The sequence below is a fragment of the Onychomys torridus genome, chromosome 11, assembly GCF_903995425.1.
Source record: "Onychomys torridus chromosome 11, mOncTor1.1, whole genome shotgun sequence".
Taxonomy (NCBI): domain Eukaryota; kingdom Metazoa; phylum Chordata; class Mammalia; order Rodentia; family Cricetidae; genus Onychomys; species Onychomys torridus.
In genome coordinates this window covers 84,287,730-84,315,155 of record NC_050453.1, presented here as the reverse complement: position 1 = coordinate 84,315,155, position 27,426 = coordinate 84,287,730, and the positions used below count along the sequence as shown (strand labels likewise).

General features: G+C 33.3%; 1 protein-coding gene across 13 annotated transcripts in view; it reads left to right on the top strand.

The window, feature by feature from the left end:
• Cdh7 (cadherin 7) overlaps positions 1-27,426 on the top strand; it is a 133,717-nt gene that overhangs the window by 82,056 nt on the left and 24,235 nt on the right. For all 13 annotated transcript variants that reach the window (XM_036202906.1, XM_036202901.1, XM_036202900.1 and 10 more), the window contains 5 exons: positions 8,084-8,337; positions 22,168-22,304; positions 23,148-23,269; positions 24,088-24,205; positions 27,097-27,348. In XM_036202906.1, the coding sequence (XP_036058799.1) occupies positions 8,084-8,337; positions 22,168-22,304; positions 23,148-23,269; positions 24,088-24,205; positions 27,097-27,348 (883 nt within the window). The remainder of the gene's footprint in view (positions 1-8,083; positions 8,338-22,167; positions 22,305-23,147; positions 23,270-24,087; positions 24,206-27,096; positions 27,349-27,426) is intronic.

Below are 27,426 nucleotides of genomic sequence, written 5' to 3'. Positions count from 1 at the left end.
TTTGGTTCAGTTTGTTTTATAGAAAATAGACATTTTCATACAAAATATTTTGATTGTGGTTCACCTCCTGCAACTCCTCTTTTATTTAATGGAAACTTCAGCCTCTATGAAGGAATGCAACTCAGTTAGCAACTTGAATTTCAACTCCTGGTACCAACACTACTAAATAACAATATATATGTATAGTTATTTACTAGTTTTGTGTGTATATATATATATATATATAGTTATTTACTAGTTTTGTGTATATATATATGTTTTTCGAGACAGGGTTTCTCTGTGTAGCTTTGTGCCTTTCCTGGAACTCACTTGGTAGCCCAGGCTGGCCTCAACCTCACAGAGATCCACCTGGCTCTGCCTCCCAAGTGCTGAGATTAAAGGCGTGTGCCACCACTGCCCGGCTATTTTTTAAACATGAAATTTGTATATTTTTGTTATCATATCTGTAGGAAAATAATGAGAAAGACAATGTTGAGCATTTCTATTGGGAATGAAAACAAATCTAGATGAAAAAATATAAAGAAGAAGGAGACACATTCATTAAAGTCTTTGTAGACTGAGCCAGGCATTCTGTACTTAATTTAAGTTGACATGTAATGCTTATTCAACTTTTTTATACCTTCTGAAATTCTCTCTCTCTCTCTCTCTCTCTCTCTCTCTCTCTCTCTCTGTGTGTGTGTGTGTGTGTGTGCGTGTGCGTGTGCGTGTGTGTGTGTTTTGCTTTTGACTTAGTCTTAAATACTTAGTCTTTATTTTGGTATATTTCCCATAAATTGTTTTACCTTAGATATTTTCATTTATTTAAGATAGTGGTTATCTACTTTAGAGATCTATGATTACTATTTTATTATCCTGTCTTAAAACTGCTGAGATGGGCATGAAAAAGTCGATCCTCTCACAGAGCAGGCTGTACCACACACCTCTTGTCATCCTCAAATGATGAACCTCTGTGACATCATCAAGAGTATACATCAAAATTAAACCAGAATGTATTCCCTATATATTATCCTTCCTATAATGAATTGCTTCTGTTCATAGCTGAGTGTGTTTCATTATTCAAAATAATATCAAGACAAACCCTCATTTTTCCAAAATTACTTGTAGTTGCCACACAAAAAATAACACTGGACAAAATTAATCAGACAAGGTGGTCTTTAATTCAAGACAATTGCTATAAGAGAGAGAAAAAAATCAAAGTTAGACTAGATAAAACTGAGATCTGAATACAACTTTATTAACACAAACTTTTTTATGAACTGAATTTGAAAATGAGAAACCATGGCTCATTAGTGTATGCTTCTAGCCATTCTTGCTTCTTTATGACAACAGATAGTTTTACACTATGAAAGGGACCCTTAAATCTAGTCACCAACCCCTCTGTTGACTGTAAGTAAGATGTTGTCTCATCTTGGTTGCTGCATTTCATTGTGTTTGCTCTTTGGTCATAGAAGGAGATAACCATGGGTTGTGAAAAATGGCTAAAAGCTGTTAAAAAGGTTTAAATCTCAAAGGAACAGAGAAACAATTTACATGAAATGATTTCTAAAGAAAGTGTTCTTAGGGAAAAAAGGCCAAAAGCAGACTGTCTAAATTTACCAAAGCTGAAGAGAACATTAAGACTTTTTTGGTCACATCCCAGAGAACAAGAAATGACAGGAGTGCAATTGTGCATAATAAATAGGTTGTTTTTGGCTTTTAGAATCTACTGAGGAAAGAGCTTAATTATTACAAGATATGTACAGAATTATTTTATGCTGGCATGCTTTCTCCATGGTTGTAGATCATCTTCAAGATTCAAGGACGTCAGTATATTTAGAGTAAAACTATCTTTAAAGGAAAGTTTTATTACAGGCTATTTTGCCTATTGGCATTGTCTTAATCACAGACACTAACTTAGAAATAATAAGTTTCATAAGCATCAAATCAAGAAGGAAGGGTAGTAGAAGACAAGAATTTAGTCTGCTACAAAACAAATCAAGTCTGAGTAGAGCGCTTTTTAATTTTTATTTTATATTTATTTGTATGTGTCCATTTCTATGGCATGTCTTTTTGTATGATGTGTGCACGTATCTGCCAGAAGACATGTCAGATCACTGGGAACTGGAATTATGGATGGTTGTGAGCTGTCTGATGTGTGTGATCAGAATTAAACTTGGAACTTCTGGAAGAACAGCAATTGCTTTTAAACATTGAGACATCTCTCTAGCCCTTCAGTGGAATGTTTTTAAAGGCAAGAAACCAGACATTTTATAGAAAATCAGTATTAAACATAAAACAACACATACACATAATACACATATTAGTCTGCCCTGTTGGCACCATGGTATTATACTTAATAGAATAGAATGAAAAAATTAACTTGGATACATTCCTAATTTATCACCAAAAGCTTTGGCCAAAGGTGCAAGACCTAAAGGAGATCACTGAGCAGAATGAGAATGTGCTTGGTTATAGAACAGGAGCCAAGGTGGACTGAACAGACAAATGTGGTATAATTACTTTATGAAATACTTTAAAAGCATATGTTGATAAAATGGAAAAAAAGCATGCTTGGCTCCATTAGTTTTATTGTTTTGTGAATGAATAGAACAAATCTTTGTCCTACATGGACATAAATATGAGAGGAAACAGAAATGAAAAGCTGTGGTACTGATACTTATTTTCCTTTCTTTCCTTTTTAAACTTATATTTATTAAAACTTCATCTCAGCTGTGGTTTAATTGTGTATGCCATTGAGGCAATGGTGATCTTGTTCATCTGTGATGCATCTGTTATTTCACAGAAAAGACAGGAGCTAATAAATGTGTAACTGCTGTCCCCATCCTGTATTAATAACTTTTGTTCTTCCAAATTTATAAAAATATTGTTAGTGAAGTGTGCAGGTGTCCTAGACATGATAATATACAATACAAAGTTATTCTGAAATTTTGAAGAAATTGTGTCTGTTAGAGCAGAAAGGTAATTGATGGGGAGCCTACATGGCCATGAGTTCATAAAGTATTTCTATCTTTTAAATATGGACTTTTGGAACTTTCTCTAAAACTCTTTACTATTTAGTATTCACAACTTTTAAAAAGACTATACATTCTCATTAAAGCTTCTATAATGAAATAACAAATTGTTCTGTTTAAGCAATAAAAATATATTGTGAGATTAGAACCTAGGCAGTCCAAAGTCAATGCAGAATCAGTTACTGTTGATGACCTTCTTCCTAGCTCTGAGATGATTCTCCTCAGTTTGCCTTCATATGGCAGACAGAGCATGGAGTATGTAGAAGCTCCTTCTTACAGGCAAGTTGAGGAAAGGCTGCCTGACTCAAAACCCCATCAATGCTAACCTCCCAATGCCATAGAGGTAGTTAAGACATCAACATGACAATTTGAAAGAGCATAAATAATCAACCCAAAACAAATGCTAGCTTCACATTTACTTAATTGTGTTTTAAAGATATGAACAAAGAGGCTTGAGAGATGACACAGAGGTTCAGAGCATGCACTACTGTTGGAGAGGCCTGGGTCACTCATACCTGCCTGTAATTCCAGCTTCAGAGAATCTCAGGTTCTCTTCTAGCCTCCTTGGATAACTGCATTCAAATGCACATACCCCCATACAGATACACATGCATACACATAATTTCAAAAATTCTAATACATCTTAAAGAAAAATATGAAGAAAATTGTTTGGCCATGAATGTTTCTTGATGTAAAAGTCTATTATTTCTTATGCAAGGATATTACAGGCATGTCCATACAGGAGATAATGGTCTCCAAAACAATTTCCACAAATGTCAAAAATGAAGTTACAGGGGGTTGGGGATTTAGCTCAGTGGTAGAGCTCTTGCCTAGCAAGCACAAGGCCCTGGGTTCGATCCTCAGCTCTAAAAAAAAAAAAAAATGAAGTTATAGGAGAAAGAGGATGAGCAGGTGGCATGTGTGCTATCTATGTACACAGCTCATTTGTTTTCTTTTTTCTTTTTATTTAAATGTTCTTTTTTTTTCATTTTATATACCAACCACAGTTCCCCCTCCTTCCTCTGCCCCCGCTCAGTTCATTTTAATTATAGTGAAATGTTTGGAAGGAAGAGAAGTGATCAGTTAGTATAGAAATAGTATACATGTGGTTGTGGACAGCCTTGAATGTTAGTCTTGTCATTTGTGGATTTTTTTTCAGTGGGTTGAAAACCACTGTGCTTGTTTTTCATAAAATCATAAGTTACAATGTTTTTTGTTTTGGTTTGGTTTGGTTTTTTCTAGACAGGGTTTCTCTGCGTAGCTTTGCTCCTTTCCTGGAACTCGCTTTGTAGCCCAGGCTGTCTTCGAACTCACAGAGATCCGCCTGGCTCTGCCTCCCAAGTGCTGGGATTAAAGGTGTGGGCCACCACCGCCTGGCAGTTTACAATGTTTTAGGATTTCAAGTCATTGGAAAACAAGGAAGAATTGGGATACATAGAAATTACACAGACTTTGATTCTACCAGTGTTCATCTGTGTGGAATCGCTGGTGTGAGACTATTCCTGTCCCTTCACATGTGGCAGAGAACACACAGCCTTCAAAGTCTGAGGTTTATTGTCTAGCTCCATGAAGGAAACAAGCTGACTCTGGCATATATATGAATATATAAAACTTTCTTTTAATGCTATTTTTTTATCCTTGCTGATAGTAAATTTGAAAAAATGTCATTTACAGTCAGTGAACAAATTTTATCAAACCAGCTGCTTGCCTTTGTTTCTGTTTCTGACATCAGAATCCATTCACAGGTGGCAATATGACAGAGGTAGTTCCCAGGATGGCTTTGTGACTTCACTAAGTGTGGTCTTCATGATTCAGGGAGTCCCAGCCTCATTAATCTCACTTGTATACTTAGGTATTTGAAGCATCTGTGTAATACTGGTTTGTTATAAGATTCCCAGTCTTATGTGTCTCAGACATTAAAGAGAACAAGTTCAGAGTCTGTCCCTGTGTCTCTATGTCCATCTTTTTTCTCCTGAGCCTTTTTCAGTTATCATTACCACTTTGTAAAGGATTATTCTGATAAACAAATATAATAGTTTTAAATGTATTTTCTGCATAACATAACAATGAGGAAGAAAAAATGAATTAAAATGTCATTTCTAAAATATGTTCAAGTTGTTACATAATACTATAGAATTTTATAATACACTTCATTTTTGAACAATGGATTCATGACTTATTTTGACATATTCTACAACTATTTTTATGTAACAATTCTTTGAGTCTTGATTTATAGTATTTTGCATAAATTCTTTTATGATTCTATTTTCATAATGCTTCTAGACAGATTACCTTCATACATACTGCTGTTTTTATATTATATGATGATATCCAGACTCTATAATTCTTGTTACTGCCTTCAAGATATATTTACAATATGCTAACACAAAATAATTGCATTCACTTTTGTAGTTAATTTTAAATTATTGTTTTTGTACATGACACAAACTTGGTCTTGAACACAGAATTATTTATTTTAACTTTTGGTAATGTTGAAAGCCTGATTGAATATCTTGAAGGTAGTTTAGAGTTTGCACTGGTTTGCAAAGAGAAATGCAACTGTAACCTTCCCTGTTTAATATAAACATAATATTGGATAAGAACCTTTCTCTTATGGTTTGGATTATATACAAAATGTTCATTGTCTGTCAAAGTCTGTGTGAAATGATTTCAGGTGAATACAGATTCTCTGCCCTCTTCTTGGCACCCCTATTAACAATCATTAGATTTTAATTGTAAGTTCAGGAAGATTTCAGTACCTCTGTGAAGTTTCTAAACGAGAATTTGTGTCAGAATTACCTGATGGACTTCATAAAAAGATGTGTGCTTGTACATATCCTGAATATTATAAATCAATTCCTCATAGCAGCAACAGGAAAATCATGAGTCTCTGTATATGCCCATAAATTACAGGCAAATAGGCAGGGTCTCAGGGGATGCCTCAGTACTGTGATAGTCCCTTCATAGCAAGCATGGAATATTTGGTTGATCTCAGGTCAACATAAAGGTGGAGCGAGATAACTGACTCCACAAAATTGTCCTCTGATTTCCATAGGTATACCTTTGTATGAGTTTAGAAACATATTGTGCCCACAATACAATAACAATGAAAAACTTAAACATGAAATTATCTCATTAAAATACTGCAGAGTTTCTAACAAGATATGTGTCACTACTTATCCAGCAATTTTTATGGAAGTTCCAATTTGATTGACATTATTAAATCTCCTCCATGGAGCTATTAACACAGTTAGTTTTGTTTTGCTTTGCTTGCGATCAACAACAAAATATACGTCATTGTGTTTCTTTATTTCCTTCTTTTCCATTTGGGTTATATGGACCATCTGTGTCAAAGGTCTAATTCGATTTTTAGGTGGTTTGTGTGCAATATTAATGTTTTAATTTGGTATTTTTGTTCCAATTTGGTGAGAATTAGTTGGGTTTCTTTTCTAAACTTAAAGCAAAATGAGTACTGAGAATAAGAGTATGGGACCAAACAATCTGGTTTGCAACTATCACATGAGACATATATAAGTGTGTCAGTAAGATTTGTCTAGGTTAGGAAATGAACCAATTTTGTGTGTCAATTTATATATTTTTTTCTTTTTTATTAGCAAAAGAGGAACAGCAAAATCTCATTATACAATAAATGTTGTATAGTGTGTGTATGTGATATGAATATGTGTATAAGAGTGCTGGTATATATGTAAAATATAGTTTATACTACAGCTACTAGAGTATACATAATATATATAAATATATTTGTATTTTATATTCTTAGAATAAAATAATATAATTAATATAATAACATTATACCATATTATATATTCTATAATAATAAAAATATTATTTCATTTATAGCATGCATAAAATATAGTTTATACTATAGGTACAATATACATAGCTATTATATATTATATAGGATATATAGGATATAGTATATTGTTTTGCATGTAATATATGCTAATGTATTCTGTATTATATAATTTATTTAGAATAAATTTTAGTTTATTTTATACTTTTTGAGATTAATTGGATTATCTGAATACCCACATATGTGCATACATATGCCTGTAAGAACATTAGGTAAATTTGCATTCCAACTACCACTATTAAATTTTCAATGTATTTCTTGTTAAATACGTCTACTAAGTAAAATGTCCCTTGGAATTGGCCATATATCTATCATGTTCTTTATTATTATAGTTTTTCTGTTTTGTATCATTATATGATACAATTTGAGATTTTTCAGTGAAGCGACTGAGGAAGGAAGCTATGAAAAGTGATCACTCTTCACAAGTTATTGTTCCAATCATCTTTATACCGCATATATAGTTCTTTATTTGAACAGATGTTGCATTTTTTAGTGCAGTATTTAATTTTTGTAAGCAAGCTTCCAGTGACTGCTTTTAAATAATATTTTAACATCATTAGTCTTCTTAGGAAATCACATACAAATTTAAAATTCTGAAATACAAGTATCAGACATCTAAATAGAGAGCTTTTTTGTTTAGCAATGAGCTGTTAAAGAAAGCAGGGTTGGTGAGTGCTTTATAGAAAGGAGAAATGCTTTACATAAAGGCTGTAGAATGAATCTGAGGAACATTGATATGCTTCCACTCCCATTAAATCTACATGTAGAGCACCTGAGAACTCAAAATATGAGCACAGCCTCCTAAGCCACTTATTTTTTAAAATGAGAGATTTAAATTTTAACATATATTCCTGAGTAAGGTAGATGGATTATATGAGTTAAGAATATTGCACTGATGCCCTGTTGGAAAATATTTTAAGTCAGATCATATTCTTTCAGATAATGTTATGAAGACTTTTGTCTGCCTCAGATGTGCATGGCAATAGAGTGGATTAAGTTAGCTCAAAAGCACTACTATAGTCTGAGCCAGAAAACTAACAAAGACTCTGATTGGCATAAACTCTTATTGTGTTTGAATGCTGATGTGCATTTTCATGACAGAGTTTCTTCTACGGTTATTGATATTCACAAATGAAAAGGCTTGCTTTGCTGACTATCTAATTGGTAATTTAATTTCCCCCAATAACTTCCTTTACAGGAACTCGATTTTGAATCCAAAACAAGTTATACACTGCGCATAGAAGCTGCAAATCGTGATGCTGATCCCCGCTTTCTAAGTTTGGGTCCCTTCAGTGACACAACAACCATAAAGATAATTGTGGAAGATGTGGATGAGCCCCCTGAGTTTTCCTCATCCTTGTACCCAATGGAGGTGTCAGAAGCTACACAGGTGGGAAATATCATTGGCACTGTAGCAGCTCATGACCCAGATTCTTCTAACAGCCCTGTAAGGTAAAGGCTTGTTGCTCCCCTTCCTACTATTCTTATCAATATTCTTGTGTTCACACTCAGACTTCTGTATAATGGTTTTTTCTGGTTTGTAGCAAATAAACTGCTACGTTGTTTTTGTGCGAGGCCATACTATAAAACTCTCAACAGGAGAAGAACTCCACAGCATCTCTACTAATTCAGTGTAGGGATTAATTAATTAAATAAATTGCATATTAATTAAATAAGTAATCTTTCAAATTGATCTCTGTGGACAGCTTGTGCTTCTTTACTTTATTGTTTCTAGTTATAAAAATAAAACAATACCTTATTTATGCATGCAGTTAATTTAAATTACCATTCTTAAAATTAGAATAAACACATTGTTATAAAATAATCTAATGGAATATAATACAATTATGATATGTAAGCAACTCAAACTATCTACATCCCCCCTATCTGAGAACTGCTAGTGTGTTAGCATGTATGCATGTGTTTGTATGAATGTGATGAATGATCTGTGTAACTTTGGATGAACATAGTAGGCAAAATATGCTTGAGAAATTATGGACATTGTGTTTAATTTTAAGTATGTAATATATTTCCTCATTCAATGGCTGTTTTAGTTTAATTTCTTTTTCTGTGCTAAAATATTCTCACAACAATCAACTTAAACAGAAGGGTTTATTTTTCTCACAATTTTATGTTACAGTCCATCATGGGAGTGGGAACATAAACAGTTGACCACATCATATTAATAGTCAAAAATAGAAAGAGAACAAATGTATGCATGCTCAATTGCTTCTTATCAATGCTTGGCTTGGGTTCTTCACTCTTTTATGCCTCTCAGTCACCAATTAATTGTGATATATATCATATACACACATATAAATTTACAAATACAGCCTGCTGAGTTTATTTAGTGTTTCTCATATGTACATGTATTTAGGGTTGATGATGTGTGATTAGGTAATCTATCAAAAGGCTTGTCCCTAGGGAAGATAAATTTTCTCTTTTAATAGCCATTAAGTGCCTGTAACTCTTCATCTAGAGGTGTAACCTTGTGCAATTTCCTAAAATTGTAGAATATGGATAGGAAATGTTTCTCCACTCTTACACAGTTTAGGTGTTCCTCCATAGGCCTAGAGATCTGAGTCTTTCCACATTAATCAATTTAATTAAGGCAAACCCTCACATTCATGCTCACAGTAAGCATAGATAAGATATTGATGATAATGGTACTTCTACTTAAATTATTTAATTTAATGAAGGGGATCATAGTCTCTTCCAGTGGCTGGGAGTATTAACAGGAATGAAATTATACTAACATTTACCATTATTTAGTGCCACAATGAACAAGGGCATTTAAGAACATCTAAAGAGTCGATTGGTATTTGTTATCTTAATTTTATTTTCACTATTAATTCCCTTGTAGATTATATTGTTGAAATTTTCCTGAAAAAACATTGCATTTTTCAAATTTTTTACATGAAATGAGGCAATAGTAATGTTATAATTAAAGGAAAGAGAAGACAAAATAGGCTTAAATGGAAAGTCACTGGAATTAGGAAAGACGAAATATGTTACAAGGTTGATCTCCAAAAGAGAGAGTTATGCCAAAGGCTTTGCATGTCAAGGTCATATGACTTCTACCAGTGAAAGAACATGTCTTTCTACTGTTTTTCACCTTATTTTCCTTTTCTAAAATGTATGGAAGATGAGTTGGAAGTTAACAAAAATCTTAAATTATTTTCTCACAGAGAGATAGGCTTGTCTCAAGCAATTTAAAATGATTAATTCTTGTATGTTTACCTATGTCTTCAGTTTCATTTATTTGAGTCTTTGGAGAGCCTACTCCAAGACTGTACCTAGTGTAGGGAAAAAAAATTCACAGTGTCAGTGAGAACTAAACTTTTTTCTATCTGAGGTATAGGAAAGGAGCACACACATTCTGATGGTAACTTTCTTTATTACTGAATCTTGAAAACTCTTCTCTCAGAAAATTCTAGACAATATATGAGTTACATTTTGAGGGACACATTTCATTTCTTGAATAAACAATAAGAAGCAGAGTCATTCTGATTACATACATGGTATCACAGGGTTTCTCTCAGACTTGGAATGTTGCACTGACTGACTGAAACCAATGCTTGGCTGTCAGCCACACTCCCTGGTAAACAGGCAGGAGGCACATAGTACTCCAATGCCCCTCACTTTCTCAAGGGACAATGACTTTAAAGCATCCCAAGACCTAAACATAACAGTTAGTTGACTGATCCTTGAGTCTTGTATCATAAAAGTAAGATTAGGAGTTCATGAAGAGAGTTAGAATTTATATAGGGAGTTATGGCTTTAATGGTATTAGCTAGAGTTTTGCAAGCAAAGAACTGGCACTAAAATTGCTTCATGCCTGACCTTGGTTCAATATAATTTGACAGTACAGTCAAGGTACCCAGAACATTCTGGTTTGGTGACAGCATATATATCAAGAAATGACAAAATGCTCTTCAAGATATCTGAATCTTAAGTAGGAGAGATGTAAAGAGACTCATCTTTGTTGTTATATCCAGAGACTATTCTTCATTGCTAATCATTTTTTACAGGGAATCTTAATCTTTTATTTATCTCATAAACTAGAATTTCATAATTTTACTTTCTGTGATGTTTGTTAATTTGTTCCATAGGTTCCCTTTTTTCCCCAAGTTAGTCATTTATTTTCTATTGATTACAATTAAAGCATGTTAGCAAAACAATAGGAAATAAATCAGATTGAGCTCTGGAAACTTTCAAACTCCTGGACAATGGCTTTGTGGAAGAAAAATTGTATTTTTATTGAGATCAGTTAATTTTCAGACTGTAAACAGTCCTTCAACTTGTATCTACAGAGACACAACAGTCTTCTGAGGAAATAGGGAACAAGAACTTCCAGGTGGTTGTAGAATGTCATGAGTCTTCATAATTATGATCTTGATTCTATGACTTCACAAATGTTGTTCATTTTGTTTCACACTTTTTTAGTGTGTGTTTGTGTTTATACTTATACATATTTGTGCACATGCAAGTCCATGTATACTTGCACAAAGTGGCAGTACAGTGTAGAGATCAGAAGTTAGTTTTTGAATCTTGCTCTCCCTTCTCACCACATGGGTTCTGATTGCTAATCCTATTGTCCTGGAGTTATAAAAAAAAAAGAAGAAGAAGAAGTATTTGTTTTACTGTAGCTATTTAAAGGGAAGACAATATTATTAGAAGTGCTAAATAGTGCAGACATTGAATCATCAGTTAACATATAATGTTAACAAATTAGGATACCAGATGGAAGGTTGACATATGCCATTCATGTTTAGGAAATTTACTCTTACATGGGGTGATTTTAAGTAGAAATATAAGTACAAATTTCCAGTAAAGCAAAATTAAGTAAGATACTCTTCTTGGTGTGATGTAGATCATGTTACATCCATAAGTATTCATATTAAAAAGGAAAACTCAGTTTGATAATGCATTAAACAAAGCCTACATGTAACTTTCCTGTGTGCATCTGTCCTCTGCTGAAAAGAAATTGCATGATTGCATCACTGTCATAACATTGTCATTTTGACTGTTATATATGTAATTCATACAAATGAAAAGGTTAGAGGAAGCCACACCTGTGTGATTGTCTACAGTATAACACCATTAGGAAATGGTAGGTCTCTCTGTGGCCTTATTCTCATCCAGATAGTTTATTTAAAGTGTACCATACTACATTTATGTTGCTTTCCATTTTCCACATGTGAACAAACAAATCTTCAGTGAAATACAAAGGTGAAAATTAGGTGATACTTAAAATTCCTCAGGAAAAAAATAGTGACTATTTGTTCTTCTCTAAGCAATTGTAGATAATAGAAAGTAAGCATGACTCTGGCTTGTTTTAAAGTATTTGTATAGTATTTTATGTCATTTCAGGACTGACTGCTAAAGATCGACTAAAAAAGGGAAAGACAGACTGCAGCCCATTCTATCTCATTGTCTTTTAAAACAGTAGCAATTTCACTTTGTAGTTCTTGTCGAAGATTGTAAGAACCATAAAGGACCCTAGGGATAAGAAAACGCCAACTCATTCTTAAAGTCAGCATTGGCAGGCTGATCAATGGCTCAACATACATTTATTAACAACCTGTTCTGTGAAAAATTGTTGGGAAAATGCTGATAAGAAATAAAGATGAATAAAACATTTCCTCCAACACCTAGTAACTCACAATCTAGAGTAAGTACTCTAAAATCTCATTGAAAATAAGAACTACAGGGACAAATGCCTTTGTTGGAATGTGGGAAATTGAGAGACAAATCAGCGCAAATCAGATCAGTGGACAGGAGGCTTCACTCAGAGGAATGATAGCATCAAGAGAACTTTGGGTATTACAGTCTTTGGAAAAGCTGAAAACAAATAGAATGTAGAGAATGATGGTGTTTCATTTAGTTATATTCTAAGAACCTGGTGCTAAATTATGAGAAGATTGATTACTAAAGGACCAGAACAAACTGAAAGACAGAATGCTAAAAATAGCTATGTGTTGAAGTATATTAGTACAAATAAGATTCATTGTGAAGATGGCTGCATAAAAAATATTAAGCAATGTTTTCATAATTTCTTACTATTTCTGTCAAAAATTATATGTCAATGTTACAGTATGCTTGGACTGTATTCACTACAGACGTTAACATTCCTTGTGTTTCATCTTCTCAGACAAAAGATAAGATGTCAGAAATACCACGATATAGTATGGCTAGCGTGAACACATTTGGGATGTTTGAATAATTTAATGTGTGATTTTAAGTAGCTTATATGCATTCATATATCTGTGAGCATTATTCTATATAATTTATGAATTTTTCATTTTTATACTGCACAAAGGGAACTAGTGCTACACAGAAGTAGTATTACCAGTGCAGATGGGTAATCTGAAAAGTAGCAGGAACCAGTTTGGTGAGGAAATTAGGAGTATGTTCCATTTGAAACTGTCGTTCATTTTAACATAATTGCTACTAAAAATGCTTTAAAAAATGTACATCCTGGTACATTAGAAACCAACAAAGTGTTTTGTTAGAGTAGTGTTTTTTCTATGCAGATATAATTTAAAAATCATGTAAAGCAGAAAATGACTAATTTAGTAGAACCAATTTTTTTAATTTTGTAAGATATTGTCCCAGAATTAAATTCTTTGCCTAGACCTTCTGAATTAGCTTTATTCAATGCTATAGATAAAATGAATTTGTTAAAAATTATATGATGCCATACTTGTCCCTCACCAGTATTTCTCATTTCTAAAATGCCAATTAAAGCATCAGATTAGTTGAAGAACACAAAAATCTACATTTTTTGTTTGTGTTTGTGTGTGTGTGTGAAGTGGAGTTGTACATGAGTTTGAAAGTTTCCAGAGCTCACTCTGGTTTATCTTCTATTGTTTTGCTAACATGCTTTACTTGTAATCAATAGAAAATAAATGACTAACTTGGAGGGCAAAAAAAAAAAAAAAAGGAACCTATGGAACAAATTAACAAACGTCACAGAGAGTAAAATTATGAAATTCTAGTTTATGAGATAAAAGATTAAGATTCCCTGCTTAAAAAAAATTGATTAGCAATGATGAATACTCTCTAGATACAACAACAAGGATGAGTCTGTTTACATCTCTTCTGCTTAAGATTCAGATATCTTGAAGAACATTTTGTCGTTTCTTGATATATGTGCTGTCACCAAACCAGAATGTTCTGGGTACTTTGATTGTACTGTTAAAATATGTAAGTTTGAGAAGGTTTAAATCACCAAAGGGGATATTGAGTTACTGATAGCAGAAGAGGTAAGTGAGGGCTCAGAGTGTCTTCTATCATTATATACAACACTCATTGGTTTATTGTGAAGGATTTTCTCAGTAAATCTGTATAAATATCATTATTATTATCACTATAATTTTTAGATAGCATATAAACGTGGCTTGGTCACAGAATTAGAGTGTTCTGGGCCTCAGATTAGTGTGATCTATATAAAAATTTATATTATATGCATCATTATACCCAAATGCTAGGTACTACAACATCTAAACATTTGCAAAGAAAGTTAACAATTGCACATTTTTATGAACACATCATGTTCTCTAATGAAAGCAAAGTGAAATTAGGAATAATTCATGTGAATAGAATTTAGATGCTCAAATAGAAGCCTCTCCTACATGTATCAATGAAAATCAGGGAAAATGGTAGCCTATGTTTTAAATATTCAGTGTATTCTGAAAATGAGAACAGTAACATACAAGGTAAATATTCTTTGTTTTGTTCGGGTTTTTGTGGTGGATTGGCTGATGGATGTTTTTTAGAATATATTGTGTAAGAATAATAGAAGCTTTATATGGCCCTCTACAAAGTCTCTGAAACAATTTGGGAGTAGATATTTGGATATATTGATAGATACATATCTGTAAAAGGACAGGGCAGCTTAAGTGTCTTTGCTACAATAACATGTAAGTCATCTCGAAAGCCAGTCACTCCAGCATACCCCACTGGAAGCAGGGTAACCAGGCTGTTTAATAACATGTGAGTCATCTCTGAAACCAGTCTCTCCAGCATTCACTGATGGAAGCCTAGTAATCAAGCTGCTATTCGGAAGAAGCTAGAACAGTCATTCTGCGCCTCATACTAGCAGCATCAGAAACTGCACTGATAGGTGGCGCATGACCAAGAAACCAACTTTCCTCTCACTTCTCATTTTGCCTTAAATTAACCTGGCAGTTCTGCGACACCAAGTTTGACTCTCTGTTGTTATGATAAAAAATTGGCCCAAATTCATTTTGGGGAAGGAATTACTTATTTGAATTATAGGTTTAAGTCTATCATTGAGGGAAGGTAGGACAGGAACTTAAGTCAAGAACCCAGAGGCAAAATGAAAATAGAGAAAGGGAAACTACTTACTTCCTATTGTGCTTCCACAGTCTTGCTCAGCTACTTTCTTATACAGCACAGGCCCGTCAGTTTAGGGATGGGACCTCCCACAGTGGCTTACATATAGCAATTAATAAAATGCCCCACAGTCATGCCCAAAAGCATGTATGATGGATATACTTCCTCAATTAACATCATCACTATACAGTTGACTCTAGTTTGTGTCGGGTGACAATAATTAACTGGCACAGTTGCAGACAATGTGCCACTCCAAGCTTCTCTGAGGCTCCTCCTTTCTCCTCCTTTACATTTTGTTCAGTCTACCTTTCTATACTATAAGGTGAAGAAAAATCACACTTCCCATGCTAAAAAAAAAAAAAAAAAAAAAACACTCACTTTCTTTGATTTTTTTATTTAAAGGGTTAAATTTCAACTTGTATTTTCACAAATTAATTGGATTTTTGGTTTATAATTCATCTGCAATTTATTGGTATGTCCATAAGGACTTGTGTCTAATGAGTAGATAAAGAATAACATACTATTTTTGTATTTGGTTGTTGCAATCTTTTTGTTAAGGAACATAAAGAGTGCAGAATTCCCTGGACAATATATTTGTCTACTAGGGTGCATTGTTAGTCGCCCATCTCTTCTTGAGATAATACATAGTTTTTTCTCCATAGCTTTACTTTCTCTATTTAACACTACCAAATAAACATACTTTATTCCTCTATTTATAATTAATGCTATTACTTCTTTATGTGTGGTTTCCAGAAAAGGAGTGTCAGTTGAATGTGCTAAAATAGTTACCTAATGTATGACTGAATAACAAAAAGAAACAAGGAGATTTAAATCATTTATACACATTACCCACACACTTATACACATACATATCAGCATTACAGATCCATCTACAGATCATAGCTGCTTAGATACACATTAAATTAAATCAATAGAGTTCATAATTGAGAATGATAACTTTTGAATAATTGAATCTTTAGTTTCCTACTAACTTCAAGATCCTCAATTATTTTCAATTCTTGAAATGAATACTGTCTGAAAACATCATAAAAATGACCTCTTATATTCCCTTTAATCTAATTCTAGAATCATTGAGACTATAAAGAATGGAGGCAAATATTTAGTCATTAGCTTTAAATCAATGAGGAATTAAATAAATACATCCATTCTTCTTTTATTAATTTACAAGCCAAAGTTCACAATATACTTGAATGAAAATGTCTTTACCAAACTATTCACTATGTATAATGTAATTTATCAGAAAATTCTATAAATCTATTTTATCAAAAATATTCTGATAGGGCTGAATAAATAGCTCAGTGGATAAAGTGCTTGCCATGAAATATGGAAGACTGAAGTCCAGATTCCCAGAATCTACATGAAAAGAGAAAAAGCAAAGTGGGAATAATTATTCACCTTTAATTTTAGAGACTATGGATCCCTGGAACAACTGTTTATCTAGATGAGAGGAACTGGTGAGCCCCATGTTAAGCTACAGGTCTGCCTCAAAAAATAAAGAGAAATGTGATTGAAGAAGACACTCTGTGTCAAATTCTGTATCCACATTTATGTACATACATGCATGTACACACTGAAGTATATCACATACTCATTAGCATGCAAAATTTTAAGAATGTGCTGACATATCTTTTGATTAGGCTATAGGGCTAAGAAACTGAATGAGCAGTATTTATAATATTGCTTCACTTGATTGCATGAATGTTGTTATAATCACCTTAACATAATTGATATCAATTATCTTGTTGCTGTTGGATAAGGTATGTGTGCATATTATTTGTAGTATGTCTATACATGTTGGTGTATTTCAGTTTCTCAATATTTTTGGGGGGGAGAGTTTTCTAGACAGGGTTTCTCTGTGTAGATTTTGTGCCTGTCCTGGATCTCGCTCTGTAGACCAGGCTGGCCTCGAACTCACAGAAACCCGACTGGCTCTGCCTCTCAAATGCTGGGATTATAGACGTGCACCACCACCACATGGCATGTTTCTATATGTTTATACATGAAGAACAAATATATATGTACATAAATAATCCTGTTCCTAAGAAATGGAGCCAATCTTGTCACACAGAATGCAGCTGTAAATTTTGGGTAGGAAGCAGTTATTGAAGTTTCTAGAAAGCAAACTGTAGGGTCTTTTAATAAGGACCATTATTCTTTATAGTGTCTCCCAAATTTTGACTAGTTTATCATTATTTTGCCTGTACAATAATTTGGTGTGCATTAAATTTTCAAAAAACACTTTTTAACAATCAAAACATGGTATTTAAATGTTGTGATGAAGGTAAGAGAACATTAAACAAATATACTTGAACATTAATGAAATATAGAAATCAGTGAATCAGAAGCTTGTTTTTTGTTTTTTGTTTGTTTGTTTTTTCAAGACAGGGTTTCTCTGGTGTTTTTGTGCCTGTCCTGGATCTCGGTTTGTAGACCAGGCTGGCCTCGAACTCACAGAGATCCACCTGGCTCTGCCTCCCAAGTGTTGCGATTAAAGGCATGCACTACCACCACCTAGAAGCTTGTTATTTGAATACTAGGAAGAACTATTAACACTGACGAAGGGCTGAAGTAGTAGATGCAGGACCTACAATTCAGCAGTCTACTCACAAATGTAGGTAAATATAATAAAAGAAAATCCACATGAAACTATTTTCAACTAAATAATTGAAAATTTTCATCAATGTAAAATAATATTTCACCAAGTTACCATAAAATTCACCCCAAAAGGTAAGGTTTCAGAAACCTTTAAAAGTTCTTCAACACACAGTATTCTATGTTAATATACAAAGAGAATCACATTATCATATCAACTGTTGATAAACATGTTAAGGGAAATTTGTCATTTACTTCTGATTGTAAAGAAACCAATGGTAGTTAAAAATGTAATGCTTTTATCCAAATAGGAGCATCTAAACTTAGAGCTAATATTATAGTAGATGATAAATGAGTTAACACTTATACCTGTAATTGAAAAAAATAATAAAAAAGCTGGGCATTGTGGCTTGTACCTATAGTCCCAGCAGAGGCAGTAGGATTGAATAAAATTTAAGACCAAACAGAATTCTAACTGAGTTCTGGCCCATGCCTTGCTAAAACCTGTGTCTCAAAAAATGAAAGAGTAAAAATGAGAGTCCAATAATTAATCATGGTCCTCACCCCGGTGGGAGGCCAACTCTTCTTCTCTTCAGTTATCAGTTGACTATAGTTCTTTCTCTAGGGTGGAATACCATGAGACTTTATCCCTTATACACTAACATGTCTGTTGATATTATCATTGTTCAAGCCCTGATATTGAAACCATATACACACAAGCAACAATATTGACTAAGCACATTGGATTTTATATTTGCTTGTGTGTTTAATAATGATAATCAAAGAAGCTATGTTTTAATTAAAATGCATATAAATAAGTTAAGTTATATTTAATATGTGAGACATGCTTGCTAGTTCAGTAAAGCATGAAAAAGAAAGAAAGCCCATATGTGCTAGCAAGGAAGGAGCATGCTGTTGGTATTAATTGAAAATTACTATGTGATGGTAGGAAATCCCCAATGAATAAACTCTCCTAGAATTGTAAACACTTTAACTATGATCAAGTATATTGACTCTATAAGCAAATTCTACATTTATATCTTAGCCTGAATCAACCAAATAAATAAAGAAACTTGAAATTTACAATAATTCTAAAATATAAATACATATTTATGTCTAGCCAAGCCTATATAGAATTTCTAGATAGGTAGAAAGAAATGTTAGTGATGGAAAATATCACAGTATAGTAGGTGGAAGTTTCTGTCCTTCCAGCAACTTCCAAATACCCAGCAGCTGCTTCCCAAATTACCATACAGAGACATATATTAATTATAAATACTCAGCCAGTAGCTCAGGCTTATTACTGACTAGCTCTTAACCCCTATTTTTTATCTGTGTCTTGCTATGAGGTTTGTGACTTGTTACCTCATTTTTCACATGTCTTGCCTTCTCCTTGGCTGGCTGGCATCTCATTCACTCTGCCTTTTTCTTCCATTCTTATTTTGGTTGCCCTGCCCATGCTTTCTGCTGGCTACAAGCCAATCAGCTTCATTACTAGCAATAAGCATAATCTAAATCATTTCCCCCTTTTGTTTAATCAAAAAAGAAGGTTTTAACTTTAACATACTAAAATTACATATAGCAAAATAGCTATCAAGCAAGAATTAGAGTCGTGGCACCCACCTTTAATCTCAGTACTTGGGAGGCAGAAGCAGGCAAATCTCTGTGAGTTCAAAGCCAGCATGGGCTACAGAGTGAGTTCCAGGAAAGGCACAAAGATTAACAGAAAAACCGTGTCTCGAAAAACCAAAGGGGGGAAAAAAAGAATTAGAGTTACAATATCTAGCTCTTTGTATTTTGCAAAATTAAAGAAAATGCTCTGTTATCTATCCTGTCTTTATGAATCTAAAATTTCATATCTTACTTAATTTTTATAATAACTAAGAAAAACTATATCTAGTCTTTAACTTCATCAAAGACCCCAGAAGGATATAATATTACCTTAGTAGCCAGGAAGTGGATTGCAAGCGACTTCCAAAACTCTAGAAATGACAGAGACATCTGGCTGCCTAGACACTCACCCAAAGTTTCTCTGTAACGTTGGGGCATCCAACTTTGGCTTATAGACTTAGAATATCTGACAGACCTTTTTTATAAGCAGAAAAATTTGAAGGAATGTCCTTCCCTGTCTTGGCAAATTTCAGCAGTTGCTTTTCTTTGTGCCCTGCTTGTCCAGATTGGACAGTGTGCTTACTGTCAGCAGTCAAGATAAGGGCAGTTTCTTGCACAGTATGCCAGTTTTTCTAAAAGGAATACATCCTCTTGGGAGTAGAACAGTGCTGCCAGGAGCAGAGTGTCTCATTTCAAAAGAATTCTAAGCTATTAAAATATTTAAATGCCATATTCTGTAGATATTTGAAGTATTTTAAGATTGCCTGTCTGTTTAGGACATATCTCTGCACTCCTAGAAATCCTTAATAAAATGACTGTAAGTTTGACAAGATAGAGTGACTGACTACTAACCTGTAATTCTTATGAACCTGTATACCTTAAGGACTAAGTTTCATATTATAAAAATAAACAAGCTGTGGAGGTAATATCTTATGCAAAATAGAAACAGATATACAGTGTAAGGACAGTAACCTTGAAATAGGGACAATATACAAAAATATCTTAACTGGGGTACAAATGTATAATGCAATATGACAAAAACATCCTAAACATAAATAGAAATATATAGAGTATAACAAAAATAATTTTGCATTTTATGAATATACAAAAATATCTTTGAAATAAAACATATATACAGTATAACAAAAATAACTTTGAATTTGTATCACTATATTAGAATCCATGCCAATGTAAATTATTTGAAAGTGATAATCTACCTTTTGATTCTATCATGCCTATCCCCACTTTTTTTAGAAAAAGATTGACTATGATCACTAATAATTTTTAATGAACCCCCCCTTAAATAAAAACAAATATTCACAAACAATATTTTGGGAATTTGGGCATTGTTCTCTAAACTACTTCCTGCAGATTGAGGGTGCTGGAAATCTAATGGGGAACCCTGAGAAAATTTAGAAGAATGGTCAAATCTTGACTGTTGTATCTCAGCCAGTGGCCTTGAGGTTCACCACAAGTAAGTTGAAGTTTCTGTCCTGCCAGCAACTCCCAAATACCCAATAGCTGCTTACCAAATTACCATGCAGAGGCTTATATTAATTATAAATATTTTGCTGGTAGCTCAGGCTTATTACGGACTGGGTCTTACATGTAAATTAACCCAAATTTCTTATCTATGCTTTGCGATGTGGTTTGTGGCTTGTTACCTCATTTTTCACACATTTTGCTTTCTCACTGGTTGACTGGCATCTCTCTCACTCCACACTTCTCTTCCCTTCCTTAGTTTGTTTGTCTCACCCATACATCCTACCTGGCTGCCAACCAATTGACTTTATTAACACTGAGCATAATCCACAGGACAGAAATCTGGCCAGTTATAAAAACAGTATTCACCATTTAAATGGCTCAACATACTAAGAAGTAAAATTGTCAGTTATTTACAAGTTAATTCATTGGATTAATGAATTTCCAACAGTCATGCTTCATATATATATATATATGTGTGTGTGTGTGTGTGTGTGTGTGTGTGTGTGCCTGTGTCTGTGTCTGTCTGTGTGTTGTTTATATAATATAAAATTTATATAAAATATAAAGGACTTCAAATGTTTAAATAAGTCTGAAAAGTATGATTAAAGATTTGAAAATCTTTATCAAATTTCAGGACCTGCAGGTACAATAATTAAAATGCTGTACTGTGGGCAAAGTTAGGTGAGACACAAATAAACAATGATATTCTAAGTTTGGAATTTTACAACCTAAAATAACATTTGATTTTAGGTGTTCAGCTTTCTTTCATGTTTTTGGAAAGCCAGTTAAGATTTTTGAGAAATGATTCCAGTAAAAAAAAAAAAAAAGGAAAACAAACAAACAAACAAACAAACAAACAAAAAACTTGTTAAGATTGATGTTATCAAAACAAAAGGTTATAGGCCTATAAAACTAAAAGATTTTACAGGTACCTACATATAGGACTGGTGCTAGGATCAATTGTAAATAGTAATAGCGATACATGTCGAGATGGAATGGAATGTTTAAAGCCATATTGAAGTAATGTATTTAATAATGATCATTTCAAAACCTTCACACATAACCTATGGGCATGTTGCTAAACAGAAGGAGTTTTAAACATGACATATATTATTGGCATTTGCATGATAGTGGTCATCTAAGAAATCAATGAAAAATAAGAATATTCTAACCAAACATGAATGTGAAATATTTTTTTTAATTTTCAACTAGATATTCAATTGACAGAAACACAGACTTGGAGAGATATTTCAATATCGATGCCAACAGTGGGGTTATCACTACTGCTAAATCATTGGATCGAGAGACAAATGCTGTTCATAACATTACAGTCCTTGCAATGGAGAGTCGTAAGTTCAAAGGTTTAAAATGACATTACAATTAAGCAAGGTGAAAATAGAGAATGGGTTCTTATGAGATGAGTTCAGTTTAAGTTGTAATAGTTGCTTGATTAAGTTAGACAAACCCCAGAAAGTCCTAAATCACTAAACTGTAAAATATTTATAGATTTACTGGCTCACTGTGCTGATATTTACATAGTTAATTCAAAATATAGAAATGCAAAACCTGATAGTTGTGAATTGCCTTCCGAACCTGGCTTTCATTTACATCCTAGATATTGCCTTTATCCTCCTAGGAATTTATTTGAACTCTACCAATACACATAGATATGATGTTCTAATATTGAACCAATGGAAATAATTTAAGAGAAAGTATAATTATATCCATGTTACTAAAATGTACAGTATTTTATAAAATATATAGAAAATGCATGTATATATAATATGCTAATACTGACATAAATACAAGCTGAGACATCATTGAGTTGAATTTCATGGTTCATTATTCCTTATTTAGCACATTTTTTTATCAGGGACTAGACATACATGCATATATAGATACATACATGTATCTATATATGAATATGGAATGCATAAATATAGATACAATTATGCACTATATACAAACATAAAAGATATTTTTTAATATATACATGTTTAAATTAATGAGAATATATGGGTCAGATTATCTGTGGTTCTGTTTAGATAGTATTATAAGTATGTTTTTCATTTGAGATTATACTTTAGAAAAGGAATTTTCAAATTTTTGATTGATTTTCATGTTTATTGAATAAATAGTAAGAGTGTGGTGAACATTCTAAATCAGTTAGAAAATATTTTCTTATCTACCAGAGAATCCATCTCAGGTTGGGAGAGGCTATGTGGCCATCACTATACTGGACATTAATGACAATGCACCCGAGTTTGCCATGGACTATGAAACCACTGTCTGTGAAAATGCTCAGCCTGGGCAGGTGAGAAGTTTGAATCAACCTCTTTTTTTGTTTGGAATTTCTTTAGAAGCATCCAGCAGTGGTGTCGCTGAAACCTCCCAATTTTAAGATAATCTGCTTGTTCCAGCAAAGCTAGCACGTTGATGTGTAGCACAAACTAATTTTAAAAGAACTTTCAAATTCTAGTTTAATTGGGTGATGAAAATTCCTCAGTAAGAGAAGATAAACATTGTTAAAAGCCCTGTTTAAAGGCTTGGATTCCTTTAAGAAGAAATAAAAGCTTGATTGGGCTGTTTCCCACATTACATTACATAGCAAAATTTAAATACCTTGACTTCTAAGAATTAAGTGTAGTTCAAAGTGGCTTTGGCTTGTCCATTCATGTTGCTTAGAGTTGTGTGATGACTGGTATGTCTAATTAATTGTTGCAGCTTGTTTCTGAGGCTCACAAAAGAAATTTTAAACATGCACTTTGAAAAGAACATGATTTATGCCAGGTGCTGGTGGTGCACGCCTTTAATCCTAGCACTTGGGAGGCAGAGAAAGGTGGATCTCGGTGAGTTCAAGGCCAGCCTGGTCTATAGAGCGAGCTCCAGGACAGGTATCAAAACTACACAGAGAAACCCTGTCTCAAAAAGACAAAACAAAACAGGAAAAGGACATGATTTGTTTTCCAAAGCCTATTTTAGATTGAGTTCAAGTTTGTACACCTGATCCATTCCCTGAACTCATTCCTGTGAATGACATTTACAATGAGGTATAAAAATCATTGTGTCCTACTGTAGGTAAGAATCTCAGCAGACTGCACCAGTAGGCTTTCTCTTTTACATTCTCTCTAGGTTATCCAGAAAATCAGTGCTGTAGATAAAGATGAGCCATCTAATGGACACCAGTTTTACTTCAGCTTAACAACAGATGCAACAAATAACCACAACTTTTCATTGAAAGATAACAAAGGTAAGGAAGCTCTGCCTTTGCAAGCACAGGCACCTAAATAAACCCCATTTCTCCCTTCGGGATGCTTATTATGGGGGAAAACAACAAGGACAGTAATTAAAAGGCATTGTGCTTTCTGAGTAATTTTTATCCATGAATTTGCTGTCATAGAGGAAAAGCCACTGTTTAAATCATTTTAGGCATAAAGCCAAATGCAAAAAGTTAGGTGTATTTCTCTTGTCTGTCTCCTGAATGCTTGGCTCCCATTAAACACATGCTCTTTAGTTAAATGATTCAAAAATTAAATACCTGTTAAGGACCTTAGTAAGGACTATTTTAACACTACTTGAGACTTTAGGAAATAACTGGATTATATTCATTTCATCTTAAATCAACATTCACATGTATTATCAATAATAACATCATTTTATTTTTACATGAAAATAAATGTTATATGTGAAAATTCTAATAATAAAAATCATTATAAACTAAGGTAAAATGGTAAATAATAAAAAATATTCCTGCTCATGTCAAACTTAATTTCCTTGCTTTTTAGTTAGCTACTCCTACCAAGTCATAAGTGTAATTGTAGGGGAACTTTACAAGAACCTGTAAGCAGATTCCTGTTTTGCTTAATACATATTAATAACTATAAGACCTTCTAAAGAAAGCATTAGAATTTACTTACATATTCTACAGATTTTCATGTGATTCAAGTTTTAGTTTTAAAATAAAGAATCAAAATGGCTTACCAGAACAGACATGCTTTCAGTTGAAATTTACAAAGTCTTTTGCCTCAGGCTATAGCTTTAGTGAAAAAACTATGATCTTGGCCAGGAAAATTTAATCTGAAAGTAATACTTTTTTTTTTCCTGATCCCATTGGTGACCTAATGAGAACACTCTATTGTCCCATTAGTAATATAAAAGAAGAGAATTCTCTGGGTGTGTAATTCCAAACTCTCTGACTTAATCATTGTTGGAAAGGTTTCTTCTGAATTCTTGGAGTCATTGAGAAAGATGTAAGCCAGGGAATATATGACCTTCACAAGAAGACGGTGAATATATCCCTCATGTGCCACAGTCCAATAGCATCAAGATTTCTGTACTGAATGCAAAAGAAAATATCTGGTTTTATGAAGCATCCATACTGCCACATAGCTGGAAATGTCCCTATGTCATATATAATGAGCCCAAAATTCCCCAGGCTATGCCTAGAAGGGCATCAAAAGAATAGGTAAAAAATCATTCATGTTGTCTTCCACATTTGGGGAGCAATACAGAGCATCATGCATTCTACAACTTTTTCTTGATCATAGCATTCATTTTATATGCTGAGCATTTGACCTGTCCTTCTCACTGGTGTGTGTGTGTGTGTGTGTATGTGTGTGTGTGTGTGTGTGTGTGTGTGTGTGTGTGTGTGTGTGTGTATTGTGTCTGTGTACATGATTCTCTGTCTATGTGTGAAATATTTTTATATCAGTCATGTTAGACTACCAATAAACAACTTATATGAATATATTCTCTAAATTCATAATGATGGTTAATATCAACATCGGTGTGAATCAAATCATCAACCTGTGTATTATTAAGTATACAGAATCATAAGGAATATTGGAATATTCCTAGACAATTACATGATTAATTAATTAATCACCTAATGAATTTTGCAAATCCATATTGTACGATTAAATATTTTCAAATAGTAAGATTTTAGTAACATTCCAAAATCTGCATATATGAAAACAGGCAAAATACAAAATGACACTTATTTTTTTATTTTTTGTAATCTAAAATCACAGTAAATTATTTGCTTAATGTTGGTTATAAACTTTTTGCTTTGTGCTGCTTAAGAAAGAAATGATGTCAGTTTGCTTTCTTTAAAGTTTTCTTGAATTTTTCATGTCAATATTAGATAAGAAAGTTTTAAACTATTAGTGATTTACATACTGAATGACAGTATGTCCCTGACTTCTTTTCTTTACTTTTCTCCTACTAGTTATTTTCAATTTGTAGATCCCTATAAATTCTAATTAGCTTATTAAAAGAAAATATATAGAGAAATACTCTCAAATTAAATTTATTTTGGTAATATAAATTGTTGTTATATATACATATTAATCACCTTTCAAACCATAGTTACTGTAACATTATTAGGTCAGATAGAATATTAAATATAAATTAAATTCTGTGCTATTAATAAAACATTTTAAATTATGTTGCTTTAGAAAGTGTGAATAGTAATGATTTATAAAACTTATTCAATAATTCCCTTTGTGAATATCTGTGTTTAACAACGTGCTGCTTACTGTTTTTTTTTCAGTTATTGATGGACCATGTCTGTGATGGTAGTCCCATAAGATTACATCAACTAATGAAATCAAAACATCTTAGTTAGTCTGTGCCAGTAAACCATGATGTGAACATAGGAAGTGTCCTGGCTTGTTTCACAGAGCATATGCCCTAGTTCAAAGATGCTTGACTACATAATCAATTAAATAAAACTATGGTATCCTATTATACTTTTTCTTTATTGATCTCGAAACCTGTCAAACAAGGGATGGATTTGAAATGATGCAAAAAGAGCGTCTACTAACTGGTGACTTTTACCAATCACTCTAAAAGTATATGGTTTGAAATTTTAGGTTTGCAAAAATACAACAATTCCATTTAATAAAACATGTAATTTTACATTATGACTGTTTGTTTGCTATCTTTCAAGGACAGAAATATTTTAAGATGTATTCCATAGAAGATATGCTTCTCTGTCTAAAAAGATTTATTGTGGGATGCTGAAAAAAAATATGCCACACCTGTTTTACAATTAAGGAGCAAAAGAAAAAGAATGACTTTAAGTTTGGCGAGATAAAGTTCATCAGAAGGCTTCTTATATGTTTTTGTTCTTCATCCTAGACAACACAGCTTCAATACTGACCAGGAGAAATGGCTTCCGCAGACAGGAACAGTCAGTTTACTATCTGCCAATTTTCATTGTGGACAGTGGATCTCCTTCACTAAGCAGTACCAACACACTTACCATCCGTGTCTGTGACTGTGATGCTGATGGCGTAGCACAGACCTGCAATGCAGAGGCCTATGTTCTGCCTGCTGGCCTTAGCACCGGGGCCCTGATAGCAATCCTGGCCTGTGTCTTGACACTGTTGGGTAGGTACTGTTTTCTTGTTCTTGCTTTGTAGGAGCAGTTACCAAAGCAACCAAACACCATTTTCATTTCTTTTGAGT